At 40.8% G+C, this 20,404-nt stretch overlaps 1 protein-coding gene across 4 annotated transcripts in view; it reads left to right on the top strand.

The window, feature by feature from the left end:
- Postn (periostin) overlaps nucleotides 1-2,471 on the top strand; it is a 32,114-nt gene extending 29,643 nt beyond the window's left edge. For all 4 annotated transcript variants that reach the window (XM_038347430.2, XM_038347433.2, XM_038347431.2 and 1 more), the window contains 2 exons: nucleotides 244-288; nucleotides 1,683-2,471. In XM_038347430.2, coding sequence (XP_038203358.1) covers nucleotides 244-288; nucleotides 1,683-1,720 — 83 coding nt within the window. In that variant the 3' untranslated portion in view covers nucleotides 1,721-2,471. The remainder of the gene's footprint in view (nucleotides 1-243; nucleotides 289-1,682) is intronic.
- Nucleotides 2,472-20,404: the final 17,933 nt, after the last annotated feature.

Below are 20,404 nucleotides of genomic sequence, written 5' to 3'. Positions count from 1 at the left end.
CACAAATGAAGGGACTCCGAAGACACAACACAGCACTGTGCTTTTGTGTGCATTCATGATGATGTGTGGGAGCAGATAACCTCTCGGTCAGAGTCAGATTCTTAGGACCAGTAAGTTTAATCCTCCAGAACCCACACATTTAAGCAATGGCTACTTATACTTTATACATTTGTCTTTGGCGATGGACTCCTGATTTTTACCTGAAATCACAAAATGATTCTAACTACGGATCTTTAATTTTAGACACACCTGCAAAGAAGATACAAAGCAGCACCAGAAGGGTTCAAGGTAAGTGTATCAAATATACTAATACATGTTTGACTTATTTTGCTGTTGTGTAAGTCATATAGTATATGAAACTTTGACTGTAAGCCAACCAAGTATATAGAACATTGGCACTAGCCGGGCGGTGGTGGTGCACACCTTTAATCCCAGCACTCGGGAGGCAGAGGCAGGTGGATCTCTGTTGAGTTTGAGGCCAGCCTTGTCTACAAGAGCTAGTTCCAGGACAGGCTCCAAAGCTACAGAGAAACCCTGTCTCAAAAAACCAAAAAACAAAACAAAAAAAGAATATTGACACTAAGTAATTGCGTATGTTTTTGTTTTCCATTTTTTATTTTATTTTTATATTTTTCCATTTCTTTTATTTCCAACTTTTATTGATTTTCTGTGGATTTCACATCACGCATCATGGTTCCGCTTATCTCTCTGTCCCCTTGCTTCTGCCTTCGGCCCATGCAACCTCCTCCCCCAAAAAAACAAAATTTAAAAGAAAACCTGAAAACAAACCAAACAACAAAAGAAGAATCTTGTGTGGAAGCTGTAGTGTGGCCCATTGAGTCACTTAGTGTACCGTTTAGTCCATCCATGTTTACTTGTAAGTGTTCATTCCTATGAGTCTTTGGTCTGGTTCAAGGCCTCTGGTGGCTTCTTTACTAATATAATGGGCTCTCTCCGGAGCTCCTCTTGGGTATCCCGCTGTTGTTCTAACCCAGCAGAGATACTGCTGTTTTAGATCTGTAGGTTCATCCCCTTCGCTTGCTCCAACAGTTCATAGATGAGGTGGATGTTGGGGTGGACCAACTAATAGCTCTGGTACTGGGTCTAGACGGGAGATGGGTTGATCGGTCCACCAGTTTATGCTCTTCATGATTGCCCAGGTGAGCTCCTCCGCACTGCCTCGGATAACTCACCCAATGCAGCCTGCAGAAAGGAGCAGGGCCAGTTCTCCTGCTCTCCGGTCCTCAGACCCGGACTGCTCACTCAAACCAGCAGGGCCAGTTCTACCGTTTGGTCCAGGCGAGGTGCAGGGCCCTCCCTTCCAACTGATGCAGGGGCTATGCGGGGGCACCAGCTCTCTTTCTCTCATGCCCTCAAGGCTGGCTCAACTGCACCTCTGAATTGTATGTTTTTAAAGAAAAGATTTATCATGAATTTCTTACGGGCACACTTCAATCTTCTAGAGACTTAAAATCAGCAGTTTTATACTTTCATACACCTTTAATTAAGGCATGTTTTTTCTCACAATAAAGTGAAGATAGTATTCAGACAATGTGATCTAAATAAATCTTATTACAAGGAACAAGGATGGCTTTGGACAGATTTGTGCACCGGGCAGCCCGTTCTTACCAGTGAGGTTTTGTCACACTCCTATTTAACTGCTGTCATTTCCTTCTACTCAGGATCTAGAAGACGATCGAGGGAAGACCGTTCTCAGTGACAATCCGGAGTTCAGACAGCAGAGTTTATGTAACCAACAACCTGATTTTAAAGGGGGAATTGTAAGAGCCACACTGATTTCAGAATCTGAAATGCCAACAAGCAGAAAAGATTCATCAAGCAAGTCTGAACGCAGATATAATTCCTTTGTTTCTGAAAGAGAAACATAAGGGAAACAGTAGTTAGTCTCCAGTGGGGTAGGAACTGAAAGACACATAGGACCATGCAGGGCTTTTATTATCTCAATGAGAAGAGTTCTGATTGACTTGGGAATCAACCGAAGATCAACCTAGTGGCCGGAACCATTACGGCTGTCTCTGCTCTGTGAGCTCTTACCTCCTTGAGAAGAGAGAGGCGGAACGCACTTCACGGAAAATCCCAAAGCATACAGTTGACTCTCCATGGAAGGCTAGGCTGTCAAAAGGGGTGTTCAGTACACAACAAGCAAACCAACCAACCACGTTCCAACCTGTGGCGTTACATATTTCTCATGCAATGTGGGTTTCCTGCTAAATTTTGTTATTTTTACATTTGATTTATACTCTCGAGATGTTTGTCATATGCTTCTTGCAATACACATGTTTTGTCTCAAACATTTCAATAAAACCATTTTTCAGGTATAAAGAGAGTTACTTCAAACTGGGTAATTCAGAAAACTCAAGGTTTAAGTTAAAAAATGAGTTTCGACTTTGGAATAGGACTCTTTACCTTTTTATTGTTAACAAGTACTCAATAAAGGAAATCAAATAAAATTAGTGTTGCTCAAAATTCTCAAGGTATTATGTGATATGAAAGATCGTTACACAATGGGATAATCGTGAATTATCAATAATGTGTCTACTATAACCCTAAACCTGTGTTAAGTTGTTAAAATTTAGAAAGTTATCCTCCTCAAAGGCAAAAAGTCAACCAGTTACTCATAATATAAAATAGGCCGAGATGAAAGAAACAGGCCATAGTACACATGACATCAATTAACAGTTCCTGAGCTTGGTGTAATGTGAGTCCCAGATGCCCTTCAAAAAACTGAAAGTAACCAGAGCATCAACTGAGTATCATAGAAGAGGAACCCACTGGTTTATGCAGAACCTGACACCAGCATCTAAAAAACAGTTTTTAGTCATGTGTGTGCATCTGTGCACATATGCCTGTGCTCACTGCATGCAAATACACAGGAATGATTATTTTGGATCTGGGCATCTGGGAATGAACAAGCAGCCTCTGTCTACATTCATACACATAAAATATAGAAAGCATTAAGAAATTCTAAATTAAAAATTAATCCAGAATTTTCCTTAATTTATCAAAACAATACATCAAAATACTCTCCCTTATTTTAATAAGTCATGGCTAGTACAACAAAACCAGGATTTAAAAAAATACTACAGAAACTGCACCAAGAAATGGAGAACGAACATTGTCGGAAAATGGGTCATTGAGGAAATTAGAGAGGGAATTTAACAGCTCCTAAATAATAATGAAAAGAACACATCTCCCCAGAACTATTGGGACATAGCCAAGGTAGTTCTGAGAGGGAAGTTCAGAGGCTACAAGTATTTATATTAATCAGAAATACCTGAAATAAAAAGCAATGGACATCCAAGTCCTAAGTAAACAAAAACAAGCTAAGATCCAGTGCAGTAGGCAGTAAGGATCATCAAAGATCAACAAAGAAATTCAAGGGAATCAAGGGCCAACAAGACAATGCACAGAATTGAGGAAATAGAGATCTTACTTTTAATAAACAAGACTGAAAAATCTCTAGTTATCACAGTAAAGAGACCCAAATTAATAAAATTGGAGATAGAATGGGTAGTTAATATAAATCCTAATGAAACACAGAGAATCATTTGTTAGCACTTTGGAAACATATACTCTAATTTTTTTAAAAAAAAATAGGTGAAACTGATAAATTCCTAGACATATATGACATATTAAAATAAAATCAAGAACACATAAACAATTTACACATACCCATAATAGCCAACAAAATTAACATTGTGTTAAAAAAAATTCCCAACAGAAAAAGCTGAACTGAAATCTATGCTTTACCCAGACTCTGGACTACCTGGATCAAACAACACAGCCTATGAATAGAGAGCCCAGGTCAGGACAAACTCTGCAGCGAATGTGAACCTGACTGTAAGAACCTGTGTCATCCTCCTTAACAAGAGTATGGAGCAGCAAGAGAGCTCAGTAGTTAAAGCCACCTGTCAGCAAGTCTGAGGGCCTGAGTACAATCTCCAGGACCCATACGGTGGAAAGAGAGAGCCAGCTCTTGAAGATTGTCCTCTGACTTCCATATGCACCATTGTGTGCTTGTGTGGGCACACACACACACACACACACACACACACACACACACACACACACACTACTAGTAAATTCAATACAGACAACTGAAGGAGATCAAGAGATACAAATTAGAAAAGAAGAAGTCAAAGTATCATTATTTTCAGATGATACGATAGTATACACAAGTGACCCTATAAGTTCCACCAAGGAACTTCTGTAGCTGATGAACACTTGCAGCAAAGTGACTGGATACAAGATTAGCTCAAAAATATCAGTAACTCTCCTATGTATAAATGATAAATGGACTGAGAAAGAAATCAAAGAAACAATACCCTTCAAAATAGTGTCAAATAACATAAAATGTCTTTGGGTAACTAAATAAGTAAGTGAGAGACTTTTATAATAAAAAAAAACTTCAGGTCTTTAAAAAAAGAAATTGAAAGGGATATCAAATGGAAAGATCTCCCCCTCTCATGGATCAGTAAGATTAGCATAGTAAAAAATGGGCTTCCTACCAAAAGCAATCTACAGCTTCAACAAAAACTCCATCAGAATTCCAACAACTCTTTACAGATCTTAACAGGACAGTTCTCAGCTTCATATGGGAAAAAACCTTAAGCAGTCCTCACCAATGAAGGAACTGCTGGAGGTCTCACCATCCCCGATTGCAAGTTGTTACTACAGGGCTATAGCAATAAAAACCACAAGGTATCAGACACATTGATCAATGGAACAGAATTGAAGAACTAGACATAAATTCACACAACTATGGACCTGATTTTTCATTTTAAAAAAATCCAGAGATACACACTGGAAAAAGGACAACATCTTCAACAGTGTTGGCCAAGCTGGATGTCAGCATGTAGAAGAATCTAAATAGATATCGACTTATCACCCTGCACAAAAGTCCGAGTGGATCAAAGACCTCATCATAAATCCAGATACACCAAACCTGATAGAAGAGAAAGTGGGGAACAGCCTTGAACCCATTGGCACAGGAGACAACTTTCTGAAGAGAATACCGATAGTGCAGGCACTAAGACCAACAATAAATAAACGGGGCCTCATGAAACTGGAAAGCGTCTATAAAGCAGAAGACACTGTCAATAGGACAAAACACCAGCTTACAGAACGGGAAAAGATCTTCATCAAGTCTACATCTCATTAATTCAAAATATATAAATAACTCAATAATCTGTACATCAAAAAGCCCCAAATAATCCAATTTAAAAATGGAGTACATATCTATTTTCTTTTTTTTTCTTTTTTTGGTTTTTCGAGACAGGGTTTCTCTGCAGCTTTTTTAGAGCCTGTCCTGGAACTAGCTCTTGTAGACCAGGCTGGCCTCGAACCCACAGAGATCCGCCTGCCTCTGCCTCCCGAGTGCTGGGATTAAAGGCGTGGGCCACCACCGCCTGGCTGGAGTACATATCTAAACAGAGAATTCTCAATAGAGGAATCTCAAGTGGCTGAGAAACAAAGAAATGTTCAATGCCCTTAGTCGTCAGGAAAAGCAAATCAAAACTACTCTGAGATTCCATCTTATACCTGACAGAATGATTAAGATCAGTAACACATGGGACATTTGAGGGGAGATGTGAAGCAAAGAGAACACTCCTCCATTGCTGGTGGAAGTGCAAACTTACACAGCCACGTGGCAATCAATATGGTTACTCAGAAAATTGGGAATTGATCTATTTCAAGACCCAGCTGTACCACTCTTGTGCATATAGCCAAAGGACATCCCATTCTACCACAAGAACATTTGTTCAACTATGTTCTTTGTGACTTTTTTTCATAATAGCCAGAAAATGGAAACAACCTAGATGTCCCTTAACGAATGAATAGTTAAGCAAAATGTGGTGCATTTATACAAAGGAGTATTACTCTGCTATTAAAAAAGTAACATCATTATATTTGCAGGCAAATAGATGCAACTAGAAAAAAATCACCCTGAGTGAGGTAACCTTGACTCAGAAAGACAAATATGGTATGTATTCACTTCTAAGTGGATATTATGGGTAAGGCAAATGATAGTCAAGCTACAGTCTACAGACCCAGAGAGGTTAGGTAAAGAGGAGGTGTATGGAGGGAAGTATAGATCTTCCTGGGAAAGGGCCATACAATAGATTTGGTGGCGGACTGGGGTGGGTACAGAAGTGGGAGGAATAAGATGAGGAGAATGGAGGGAAAGAGTGCAGGGAGATATAGATGGAATTGGAGGACGTTTGGGAGGTGGTCAGGACACCTAGTGCAGCAGAAACTTCTTGGAATCTATAATGGTGACCCTAGTGAGGATTCCTAGTAACGGAGGGTATAGAGTCTGAACTGGTCATCTTTTGTAGCCAGGTTACATTCGGTTGAGTTGCTGGCTGAGGAAGTCCTGTTGAGATCCCCAAACAATGCAGGCCGATGGTAAGCAAGAGGGTCACTCCTCAAAATTGACAGTGGGACCCCATTGCTGAAGACAACATCCACACAGCTCATTGAATGTAACGAGGTCAAGTTGGTGAGGGCATGGATTCTTCACCCCTATGTTCTAGTCTTTTTGGCGTGAGAAAGTACTCTGCAGGCTATGGAAAGAGAAACCTGAACACCAACACAGCCACAAAACCCTATACTTATCATCTGTCCTACCTGCAAGATGTGCTGGGGTGCAGAACTTGTGAGAGCAGCCAACCAAAGTTTGATTTAACTTGAGACCCACACCATGAGAAGGACCCAATGCCCTACCCTACCTGGATGGCCAAGAACAGGAGAATGGGCAGCCCAGGGACCTAGGGCAGAGCAAAACACAACTGGCAATAAATAAATAAATAAATAAATAAATAAATAAATAAATAAATAAATAAAGCGATTCCTGCTACACTCATAGATTCATAGATTCATCTGAGAGGCTACCTCTGGCAGCGGATGGGAGCTGGGTGCAGCGACCCATAGCCAGACATTATGCAGAGAATAAGAGGTAAAAACAGGAGATAGAGGATGAGGGAGAAGGGCTATTTGTCCCAGAGGAACAGAGAGGAGACAGATGTGGCACAGGGGAAACTGGCAGTTTATAAAGATAAAGGGGGAAACCCCATGTTAGAATGAGGTGTGTAATTTTAATTGGGAATGCTAGTTAAGGTGAGCCAAAGAGGGCTTTTGATTGTTGGACTTCAGTACTTCGATAACTGGACCTTAGTAGTCAACCTCAGGAGAAGGAAGTGGCCAGATAACGGAACAGACTTTGGGGGCTAGCTTTAGGAATGTAATCTAACAGCTTTTAGCAAGGAAGGGGAAATTAGGGAGAAGGGCAAGGCCTGCCAGAGCCATGCTCCAGTGAGCTAGTGTTCCTTCTGAGTGGATCTGCAGGAGAAGGAGGGGGGACAATGCTGGGAGAAGTGGAGGGAAGGAAGACTGCCATTGGATTGGATTAGATGAGATAAGAATTTATTAGCAATCTATCTTTTTTTTGATGTTAACATGCCTTTGCTCACTGCAAGTTCAGAAAGGGGACAGCTTCAATTCTGGGCCTCATTCTTGAATTTCTTTTCACCAACCTCCTACATCATTTGCCCTAGAAAAATCCCATTTCATTTTTTTCCGATTTCCCTGGTTAGTCAGTCACTGTGGCCTTCATTTTCTGCTACCCAGCATTTGCAGCCTCCTGGCACATCACATGAAGGTCTGGGTTTGGTTGTTGCTTCTGCTCCATCAACAAACACAGAATCCTAGACTGTGTGTGGCTCTCCTCCCCACACCACCCATCAGTCTTCACTCAGCTCCATTCACATTTGCACCAGAAGCCAGAGAGACATCACAACACTGAAGAGATGCCATCTTTTGGACATTGATGATACGGGACTTGCCAAGCACCTTGCATGAATCCCCCTGATAATTCTTCAAGTTAGCTGCAATTTTTATCTACATTTGGGAGAAGAGGACATTGTCCAAAGACATTTTTTATCCAGATTGGCAGAGAAAAGAAACCAAATTTGAATACATAGCACATGGCTTTGGAGTTTGAGCTCCTTCTGCACATGCTGGCACAGGGAAGTCGTGCTTTGCCAAAGGGGACCAGATTGTGACAATAGAAATTGGAAGAGGTATCCTCATGGGTCAGGCAGGCCACTGCCATGACAAAAGAGCAAAATCTGAATAGGAAAGACACTCTGCTGGGTCATCCACTTCCTCCTATGCTGCTTTGAACATCATAACACACCACGGAGATCTCCATACTGATGTGACCTTGGTTCAGAAGCCCAGAGGACTTCGCTCCAGCATTGATGTACCCCGCCAGCATCACAGACCTATAGCGAATGCAAATGTGAACCAGGAGAAGCAGTCTTGAAGTATCTGGAAAGGAGGATGCAGTTTTGGGAAATGCAAACTCATCTCTTTTTTGAGTCAATAAGATCAGTTGCTGAAGATGTAGAGGTTAATCAACTCCTGTGGACAAGCTAAGCAAAACCAAGGGCTTCAGGCAGCTACGCTCTCCAAGAATTTCATCACACTGAGCACAGCTGTTGGGTTTGATGCTACACAGATAGCGTTTTAAAGTGAATGTCTTGATTGGTGATTTTTGAAAAGTTGTTTGTATTTCATGTGCACTGGTGTTTTTGCCTGCATGTATGTCTGTATGCAGGTGCTGGATCCCCTGGAACTGGAGTGACAGACAGTTGTGAGTTTGATGGAGGCGGGTCTTCTATCAATCTGTTGATTTCATTGGTTAATTAATAGGTAGATTGCTCAGACAATTGCCCTGCCTCTACAACGAGATGCAATGAAGCCAGCCGCCAGGTCAGACATGCTGAATCTTTCCTGGTAAGACAACACTCGTGGTGTTACACAGATTATTAGATATGGGTTAGTCAAGATATGAGTAAGAGGCTGAAAATAATGGGCCAGGCAGTATTTAAAAGAATACAATTTGTCTGTTGTTATTTCGGGGCATAAGCTAACCATGTGGGATCCGGGCAGGACGAAAAGCAGGCCCGCAGCTCCCCACTACATGAGTTCCCATGTTGGTGCTGGGATTTGAAACCAGGTACTCTGAAGGAACAGTCTGTTCTTTGAACCACTGAGCTATCTCTAGAGCCCTGATTGGTGATTTTTTTTTTTTTTTTTTTTTTGGTTTTTTCGAGACAGGGTTTCCCTGTAGTTTCTAGAGCCTGTTGATTGGTGATTTTTTATGACACCTTATGCATCTATTTTCATGAATCTTCAGGGTCCGTGTGACACATATGGACAATGTAGACACATGGAAACAAAGTCATCTCAATGAAACGACTGACCTGGCAATATAAAAGAAAGACACATTTTCCACTTGCTTTATCCTGGTAGATAAATGTTGATTTTTACTATTAATGTGTTTTGTCTAATGTTACGTCAACCTGATAGAAAAGTCTGGCATGGTAATGAACACTTGGGTACCATTAACATCAAAGGTTTTCAACTCCATGACCGAGACCAGCAGGTCTTTCTTCAGTGACAAGTCCTGAGAGAGAGGACCAGCCCAGAAGGTAAGAAGATAGAAATTCTTGAGATCAGGAGGCCTTGCACAAGCTGTCTTACACCAAGCACATTTATTAAGAAGTACAGCATCTTCTGTTCTATTTCCAGGGTTGAAGTGGGGCAGAGTCAGCAGCAGCTACCATACGATGAGACTGTCTGCAGTAGGCTTGTCAAGCTGTGTTGCACTAAGGGAACCCGTGAGATCTCAAGAGCATTACAGACCAAGCAACACAGCAGCCTTGGGAATGATAACCCCAGCCTCTTCACAGAGAAAGGCCAAGTTCCCAGGAACTGAAAGCTTCATTCCTTTGAAGCTCTGGCTCCAGGCCCCGCCTGGCCTTGCCAAGTCTGCTCCTGAGCCGGGGACACAACCCTGTGCCTTTCTGGCCTTTCATCAGGGCCTCTGAGAGAGCCTTGGATCTGTCTGGTTCTCAACACCTCCAACCCACTTAATCTCCTTCCCTGATTCTCTGTGAAGCTACCCTTTGCTCTCACTAATTACGGTGCTTTGTATCTTTGTGATTTTAAACTAGCCCCATGTCAAGCCTCAAGATGTGTGTGCGGCACAGCCTACATCACTCCTGATCTCTTGACTGTGCCTCAAAGCAAGTTACCAGGCTTCTTCTTGTCTCATATTGGTCTGTCAGCTTGTATGCCTCAGTTCCAATTTCACACTCTTCTTACCTGACAGTGTTTCCTGGCAGCGCTTGTCAGCACACTGTAGTCAACCACGCCTAGCTCCTGAATTTACTCCTCAGTAAACACAAAACTACACATTCCTGCCCACTGTTTCTATGAAATTAAAGGTTTTTAAATGCCATACTTTTTAATTTCTATTTTTGTAGTTCCCAATAAAACATAGTTCAGCTAGATCGTATTTGACAAAGGGTAGTTGGAACACATTCATTTGCTTCTCCGACAAGTTTATTAAATGCTTTGAACTGCTTTTCCAAAACAAGATGGCAGTTTCCAGTTGCTCAGGCAGCAATGCTCCTTGTCATCTTCAAGAGTCATTCTAGAACAATAAGGCTATAAACAACCCATTTGGAGGGAAAGACAGCTTGAGAAACCTCCCAAGCTGCTGTTCATCTGTGCACATCTGTTGGTGGTTATTAGTCACAAGAGAATGCCTGAGAGTTAACATTATGCTCTCCTTCCTTCAAAGTTTCTCCCTGTTGGCCAGCCACTGTCGGATGCTGACTTCACTAGCTCTCCCATGGTCTGAATAGCAAATGCCTTCCATAGACTCAAGTTTAAAGATCCCTTCCCTGGGTTTGCTGCTATTTTAAAGGCTGTGGAACTTTTAGGAAGTGACCCAGCTGCTGATAAGATTACTAAAGACAGGACATGAAGCTATGGCTGCCTCTAATTCCACCAGAATGTAACAGCAACAGCTGTGTGCACCGCCATTATGGATGGAGCGACTCTGCCCTGCCTTGCCGCTATGACTAGCGGGACTGAATCCTTCCTCCCATCCGTCCGTCCCTTGCGCTTGTCAGCTATTTTGTAAAGATCCATCAGAAATGTAAATAATACAGGCTTTGCTTCCTGCCATAATGACATTGATTGGATTGAACGTGGTTTTAAGTATTCTCTGGGGCCTTCCCACTTAACAAGAATGTTGGCTAGAAGTCACTGCAGGTTGCTCCTCTCTTTGTCATGCTAATGGTTATTTAGCTCTTTGGGGCCTATCGCTAATGAACAATTGTGCTTGACAAAAAGGATTGTCTCGTTGTGTAGCTGACTTCACTATAACAGCACCACTTACAAAGACAGGCAGGCCATGGATAACTCGTAAACCTGCTGGGTTTTATTATCCAAATGTGGCAATTACCATTTATCCTAGAGCAGGCTTGCCAGATCCATGCAGAGTACTGACAAATGAATAGACACAGAGTGTAGAATGCTACAACATAACTCAGTATAGCATTTCTCTCAGCGTAATGAATAGATGGGAATAGGCCGGAGGAAGCGTTTCAAATGTTATATGCGCACATCAATAACTGACTATGACTCATTATTTTTAGCTATATTTTCCTGTTTTTCTAGTCATGTGTTTATTAGCCAGAATCTATTAGTCTGCAAGCAACACAAAACTAAATCTTATTAAGCTTGGGAAAAGAATAATTCAATGCTTTGTTTATATACTAGCAAATAAATCAAGTAACTTGCACATTTCAAGAATTAACCACAAACCACAATTTAGGGATGTGGCTCAGGACTATATAAAAATGTCTATTCTGCTGTATTAGTTTTGTATTGTTGTTTTGGGATTTTGGCAGGAGGTTGTTACCCTTGTTTGGGTGTCTACATAATATGGTGGCTACTGACAATCTATACGTTACCCAGGCAGAAGGGAAGCTGAATGCTAAGAAAGAGAAAGAAAGTGATTGATTGTTTATGAGTCACATGTTTGCACTTTGACCCAATTACTGCAGGCAATCACATTTTCAAATGGCTAAATCTATATTATCAAAAGCTGGAATATACATAAGCATGTTCATACATAGGGCATAGGGCACTATTGTTTCTTACCTTATTTTGAATGCTTTTGTCCCAGATTCATAAATAATCCTAATCTTCAGTGAAGTGACAATAAGAACCCTGGGAAGGTAATTAGCTTGTGAGAATAGCGTCCTCATGAGTAGGACTCATGCCCTTATGAACTCAGGGAATATTTACTATTGTGCGGATGGATCCATCAGATAAACCTTTGAACACAGTAGGATAGCAGTATAGAAGGTATTTCAACTAGAGTAGAAAATTTCTCTTATATGCATATTGCCACATGAACACTTTATTAGATGAGAATAAGAATCACCTTAGCAGGTCAACTAGAATGGAGATAGGGTGGCCATTGCTGCAGAGGTGACAGTAGAGAGATACACATAAGCTCAAGAAGAGCAGAGGGGTTGAATGTGTCAACCAAAGATGGGACAAGAAGAACAGCCATGGTGGTGGAAGAATGCTTACTGACTACTGCAGCGCAGATGTCATGGCGAGTTCCAGTGGGCATATTCAGAACAGAAGCCAAGAATGGCTACATGGGTTCAATGAAGAGTACAAGGATTAAGTTGGTTTCCTAGGATGTTTGGGTGAAGAGGAATCTAAATTATGTGTTACAAAAAAAAACAGTGCATTTTGTCTTAGAAACTATCAGTGAAAGTGTTCTGCAACACTTATCTCATGATATTTTCCCACCATAATTTCTTACATGAATTACTGTGTATACCCCAGGTCTCTACCTTTTGTTCCCTGCTATCAGTTTATTATTTAAGAGTAATGTAATGTTACTCTTAAAGTCACTTAAAGTCACCCCACAACTTCAAGATTAAAGCCAAACTATTATTTTGGCCCCTCCTCATCAGTCCTATCTCTTGAACATTTTCCACTCCATCTATTTAGTTCTTCCAAAACTACAGTGAAGAGCTTAAGATAGTCTTCGCCTTGTGTCTTCTATATTGTGTTTAAGATGAACATTCACTTAGAAAACCCTATTCAACAATACCCAACCTCACACCACCACCCGCATCTGTACACCTCACAGAGAACTCCCCCTTTTCATGTGACTAACATCTCTTTTAAGTGCCAGCCAAGGAGCCGCCTTCCTTAGCATGTTTTCCATCATTCCTCAATTTCTTTGATCTTCTTATTCCAAAAGCACATTTTACCCATGATCTCACCTATTAATTGATTTTCCTATCACAACTGGAAGACACTAAAAGATTTGTCGGGTGACAGATAATGCTTCACGACTCTTACAGATCCGGATAGTGACTTCTTACAAGGTTTGGCATAAGACAGATAAAAATATCTGGAGTGGAGTGAGAGAGGATACTGGGGAGGGAACAGAGATTTCTAAGTGTTGGAAGACACCCAGTAAATCCCAGTTGCCACATTCGAACTCATGAACTACTACTGGCTTGAGTGAGCATCCATTCCTGGGAAGAAGGAGAAAACTGACTTCACTGTTGTGTTTATAGGTCTGAAGTCACCCTTAATTAGAAGAACACTTGGTTTTTCTCAATTTAGCATATACTCAGAACTGCAGATGTCAGATTTTGGCACAGCTGAAATAAACTTACCAAACAAAAAAAAAATTCACTACTTGAACCAGATAGAACATTAGAGGGGAAAAATTAGCATTAATGGCAAACATTTTCTTCAAAATGAGCCACACATTTTTTTGAAGAAAACTGTTACTTCCATATGGTTTGCTAATCCACGTGATTTGATTTCTTTACTAAAACTAAAGGAAACAGGGGGATGAGAAACTTTACCAATTGAATAGTGCATGAAAATAAAAACTGGGGCTTATTTGGCATGGTCCTGCGTGCATAGTTTTAGATTGACTGACTATTGAAAAAACTTGCAATCTGCCCACCTCTGTTTAACACAGTGCTTCCCTGTTTTCATCTGCAGACCTTCTGTGTTCCTCGTCAAACAAATATCAGGTCACAGACCAACCTGTCTGCTGCAGATGCGTCCAAACATCAGGAAAAGGGAACCCTTTAAAAGAAGGAAGATGAGGAGGAGGAGGAAGAGAAGAAGAGAAGAAGAAGAAGAAGAAGAAGAAGAAGAAGAAGAAGAAGAAGAAGAAGAAGAAGAAGAAGAAGAAGAAGAAGAAGAAGAAGAAGCAGAAGAAGGAGAACTCGCCTCTCAATCTACTGCTACTGCTTCTGGTTGTTCACGAGTTTATAAGTCATTGTTAGAATTATTCATCATGACTGTATATTCATTAAATGGTTAGTTCTTGAAAGAACATGTCCCTCTCATTCCAGGACACATGGCCTTTAATCCCAGCCCTCTGGAGGCAGAAATGGGCAGATTTCTGTGAGTTTGAGCCCAGTCTTGTCTACACAGCGAGATCCTGTATTAAGTACCAAAGAACAGAATTTTGCAGCTGCCATTTTTAAGTGAAGTCAGTGGGTTTTGATTTTCCCAGCATTCTCATTCTGAACATGTGTTGATGAATCTGAAACTAATTCTCATCTCCCTTTGGGGTCACGAAACTCATTGGTCCAAACCTCTCTTTTTCACCCTTCTCTTTCAAGGATAAAGAAGTCTTCTTGCACCTCAGCCCAGTCTCAGGTCACACACTCAGCCCCACTGCCGTTGCTTAAGCCAGACTTAGAGTTTACTAAGAAACACACTGGAGACACTCACAACAGATGATGCTGAAAACGCTGGGTGTCATTTGTCACATCCAAGACATAGACTCAAGTGTCAGCACTGTGAGATGTATATGTCATAAACAGCACTGAATAATGTAATTTTCATTTATAGAAAGAAAACTAAATATATGGAAAATTATTTTCTTATTACTGGAGCAGAATTAAAAATCAAGAACTTAATTATTAAAATTATTTTCCTAAAGTTTCGTTGCCTCTGGTCATATTGCAATTAGTTTTGTAGTTCTGGTTTTAGAGTTGTGTTTATAACATTAAAACAGTTTGTTTTTATTTATGGTCAGGACCATCTGAGACAAACAAGATCTTCATTTGACAATCCAAACAAGTTTTTTTTTTATTTGCTTGGGACAAGATCTCACTTTATAACCCAAACTGACCCAAAGCCCTAAATCCCCTGGGATTACAGGCATGTACCACCATGCCTTGCTCAAACTCAGAGTTTTTAAACTATGCTATCCAGACATCCTGACTCCTTATAAATACTGTTTTTTTTTCCTAATCAAAATTAAAGCACACCACTATCTAATGAAGTGAGATATACTTGATTCCTGGGATAATGATATTACGAAATAAAGTCAAGCCAGCTCCTGTTCCAGTGCTATAGAATGTACAAGAACTTCCCTGTCTTTTACGGAAGATGCAGTTTCGCCCAGGTCCTCTGAACAGCATGGCCACCTAAACATGACCCGAGATAACAACACCAGTCAACCTGCTAAAGCAGGTGAGGGAAATCTCATGAGCTTCCCATCCATACATGACAATCTACAATCAATGACCGATGGGAGAGGGAAAGTCAGTCTTATCCAGGGATGAGCCCTCAGACAGATTATCCAATCCCAAAATGCATGTACATGCTAACAATGCTAAATGAACTAAGAAAGGCATATTGACATATATATGTATATATATACATATATATGTCAATAATTTGAGAGGGTATAGAGGGGTATGGGAGGAGGGAGAAGGAGGACCGGGAATGATAATATAAACACAGTACTCGTGTATGAAATTCTCAAAAAAATGTTTAAAGTTTTAAAAATTAAAATTTTTTAAAAGTGTAAGAGGAGAGCCAGTGAGATATTCCAGTGGGTGAAAATAGTTGTCACCAAGCCTGTTGACCTAAGTTAGAACTTGCATAATAGAAGGAAACCAACTCCTCCTCCAACCACCAGCTATGACCATGGCATGTGCATGCACGCATGTGCATGCGCGCACACACACACACACACACACACACACACACACACATGCACACAGACCCATGCACAACAAAATAATAATGAACATTTAAAAAAGTGCACGTGGGATGACTAGAAGTGACATCAAAAGAGAATTCACGAGATAGTGGCGAGTGGCCTCATCTGCCTGATTACTGGGCTGGAGAAGCTCTGTGAAATATCCTCCCTCTCTGATTTGTTTTTCAGTATTCACAGGAAATATCTAGACCCTTAAGTTCCAGATAGATGGAAAAAGCAAAACATAGGAACGTCGACAAAGTTAGATGGACCATCACCAGGAAATTTGGCATGTTCCCTTTGGGATGAAAACAACCTAAGCATTGCTGAGGTCATGTGTTCGGGGTCACCTATTAATCACTCTCAGGTTGGAGCAGCCCACTCAAGCCACTCTGAGAATGTATGACAGCTGACATCAACAACTATCCACGCTGTGGTAACACGCAGATATGAAAAACAAACAAGAAGAGTCTGGAAAGTGCGTCGGGAATGCCAGCGTCAGCTGTGGACAGGTCTGGATCCAACACTGGTCGTTTCTCTGAGCACACACCTCATAGCTGCCTTCTGTGGAGAGGGCCATTCTTTTCCCTCTGCCACATCTGAGGACTAGCAGACGCCCCTGTCTGCTCTTTCAGAGTAACTACGAGATGAAAAGAACCACGGCACTTGTCAATGCAAACCAAGCTCATCTCTTAGAAGGGCTTTAGTGATGGAAATTAGCTGTACAGATTTAGAAGGGCCACAGGAATAATTACAGAAGGAGTCATTGATTTCCCAATGCTGATAAATATTCTGACCTTTAAGCGCTATTTCTCCATATTTCATTTTCACATTATAGTTGTTGTGAGGTTTTAGTTCTACATCTAATTTCGATCTAATCATTTAATTCTAAATAAAATAGTGACTGTTTGTATGAATATTTATTTATACTTCCCAGCATATTTCTTCTCACCTGGTTCTTTATCCTCTCCTGCCTTTTCTCCTTAACCTTTTTCTTTATAGCCCACATAAAACAAACTAAAGTTCCTTGGTTGTTTTCTTTAGTTCAGCCTTGATCCCAAAATGTTCTCTTCATTTACTGGATTGCATTAATTTGTGTTTTCCCAAAAATGATTTATTTCAGTTTAAGCTTTGAAAGACATCTTGACAGCATATGAAATAACTGGAATGTCTCTCCTTGGCAACCAAAGGTTTTGTTATATTGCCCTATAATTCCCAGAAGTCCTGTTGAAAAGTTAGCCAGTTTTGTTCCTTTGATTTTACTGTGTATTTAGCTTTGCTCTGATGGCTTCAAGCTTTTTTCAACCCCGTGTTTAGTAGTTAAGTTCCCTGATAGGTGGGGCTATTTTTGTATTCTGCCTACTTGCACGGTTTAAGAGTTTGGGCATTTAATTTGTCAGCAATGTTTGCATCCTTTCCTTTCTCTTCTTCTTATGGAACTTTTATTAAATGCATCATCCATTTCTTTCTCCTGTTCCAGCCTTATTGGTTGAGCCTAGTACTGGACTCCTTTAGATGTGATTTGGATAGATCACCTTCTAACTGTTCTTAACACACTATTTTGCTTTATATAGAAAGCCCAGCAGATTTCTAGCTCATGATTCCCCAAAACCACAGTAGATAGAGTTTGAAACATCAATGGTCCCCAACTCAGCTCCCCCGCTAATTGCCTACACAGCTATAAAAGCTGGCAAATGTCTTGATGTGGAGAATATCAGTAAAATTCAGGTTCTTGCCCTACCGTTAGTAGAGGTGGCCTTCTTAAACTGTGTGAAACTGTCAGAGCTTCCCCTCTGCCTTCACAGAGGGGAAATTCCAACTCTTGTCTTCTGCCCCGAGTCAGCAAATACTCCTGAATAACAGACTCAAGTTTCCAATCTGTTGCTTTAGGCCAGCACAACCACTAAAATTGCTACTTTAGCTTCCTCTGCCCCCCACCCCGAAACGTTGTCAGTGCTAAACCCAATCGTTAGTTTCTCCACACAGTCAGCAAATGTCTCTGCGGGCAGAGGGTGCCAGGAGGGAAAACATGGGAACATGTACAGTTCCTACCCTGTACCATTAGTTCATGTGTTTCTCATCCCTTCTAAAGCCTTCTGCACAATTCGATAGATGCGATAGTGTACAAGGCTTTCCTGTACCCTCCCCCACGTGAGCATCCCCAGAGCCTTGTGGCTCGGTGACACTCTGCGGATGAGATCACATGTTTATGCTGGCAGCAACCTTAAAGTTGGTGTACTTGCTCCTTTCATCAGCTCATTAATAGCCAAGAGGAAGGAAAGGATTTCATAGATACACGTAAGTGACTGAGATAGCAGAAGAAGAGATAATGTGGGAATCTGAAAGTTAATCATGATAGAAAAGTAAAATCATGGACCCCACAGAGCTGTAAGAAGCCAGAGAAAAGAGCCCTCAGTGGCAGCAAACCGAAATTCATGGGGCAAACATGCAGGAAGACGGGAACATAAACCATAATGCTATCATTTTTTGATTAGTGGATTACTGTTCTTAAGACTTGTTTATGTTGATTTTCTATGTATGAGCCTTGCTGTCATGGATGTGTCCTGCTTATGTCACTAGTGTCCAAGGAGGTCAAAAAAGGACATCAGGTCCCCTGGACTAGAGCTACAGAGAGTGGTAAGCTGCAGCATGGCCCCGGAAACTGAACCCTGATCCTTCATAAGAGCACCCCCAGCTCTTAACCGTTGAACCAACTCTGCAGGTGAATGAGCTTTCTCTGAAATAGTCATCACCTATAAACAGGTCAGAACTGATAAACAAAATGCTTGCTGAAAATAAGTTTGTTTCTTATTAAAAAAAACAAGAAGAATTCCAACCATCCAAAATAATAGTAAAGATTTCACCATGAAAAAAAGGCAAGAACAAAGTACATGGGACGTGAAGATACCATTTATCCCATTGTGCAATATGGTATCTATGAAGAAAAACTATGAGATTGGCACACTGAGTATTGCATGTAAATTCTGACATCCTTTGTGACAAATGAAACCCTGTAATGAGTTTAAACACCTCCCTCTCCACTGCATCATTAACATCTTTGCTCCAGCAGCCCTGCAGCAAGAATGGTCTCACTAGACATCAATCCAGTTGCATTCAGAAAAATTGGGGGAGCAACAATTAAAAATGAGTCCCAAAAGGATGTCAGTTGGGTGAAGTGACAAGAAAACCATCTCAATAGGAAAGAGAATCTAAATATTTCACACAAGGGCATTTAGGCTTGATTTTGTGCTCAGAGTTCCAAGTTACACAGTCCAGAGTATTTGCCTTCTTCATCCCAAATGTTAATAGTGACAATGAAGATGCCTGCCATAAACTACAGAGAACAGATGACCATGTGGGTTTAAAAAAAAATGAATCTGCTTCTTATCCATTGCAATTCTTTTCTAATTCCTACATTACCTTAAAAGGTATAGCACAGTTGGGGTTAACACAGTCTAAAACAGTTCATGAGATCTTTCAAAGCAACTAAAAAAGCAGAGTCCGAAAGAGTTCCAAGATGGAGCAATAAAATGTGTTTAAGGCTATAGGAATGATAACGGTGCTGCTTTGTTCATCCCATGCAGTTCACATGGACCAAATCATTGTGCTATATAAAGTATATATCAACAATGTTTATCAATGAAAATAGAATAATTAAATATGTATTGTGTGTGCATAAACCTACCAATCCATCCTTGACATCAAGGATAACCTATGTTAGGAGCTGGAGAAACAGCACATTGTTTAAAAGGACTTGTTATTCTTACGGAGGACCAGGGTTCAGCTCCCAGCAAGGAGCTGGTGGCTCACAACTGTTTGTAATTCCAGTTCCAGGGGAGCTAAAGTCCTCTTCTGGTCTCTGAAGGCACTACACACTTGTAGTACATATGCACACATGCAGGCAAACACTCATACACATAAAATAGACAAAAATATATTAAACAAATTTCCTATAGTGGGCTTTAAAAATAGTGACATTTGAAGATCTTTCCTTTCAGTGTGTGCAGGGAGTCTGTGTTCTTTTAAAGGTTCCTCAGCTGTGTACATGTAAACTATCCTCCTCCACACAACCCCATAGACCAGGAGTGGCCAAGTAAAACGAACTTTTATTTAAGAGAAAAAAATTAGTTGTTTATAATGATCAGTCTCTTATCTGTCTTTCTTTCAATTCACTAAATATAATAACGAAAAAAACATTTTCAAAATTAGAATAATCAAACCAATTGTCCCTTACTAATTTGAAGTTTGAGAGTCATGATTTCAGTAATGTGTGGCTGTCTTCCAGTTTTGAAAATGCTTGGCTTTCAGAGGGATGGGGAGAAATCCAGAGGAGCAATCACTAGGTTGAAATTGACATCCGTAGCGGAAAGCAGTTCCCAAGCTGAGAGGCTGTTGTGGTTTTCACATCCATTAACTGTGAGAGCCTTTGCAAATCTCATCCACATGTGCACAGTCTCACGAGGATTT

The sequence above is a fragment of the Arvicola amphibius genome, chromosome 11, assembly GCF_903992535.2.
Source record: "Arvicola amphibius chromosome 11, mArvAmp1.2, whole genome shotgun sequence".
NCBI lineage: Eukaryota > Metazoa > Chordata > Mammalia > Rodentia > Cricetidae > Arvicola > Arvicola amphibius.
Note: the sequence above shows the minus strand (reverse complement) of the source record. Positions and strands in the feature narration are given on the sequence as shown.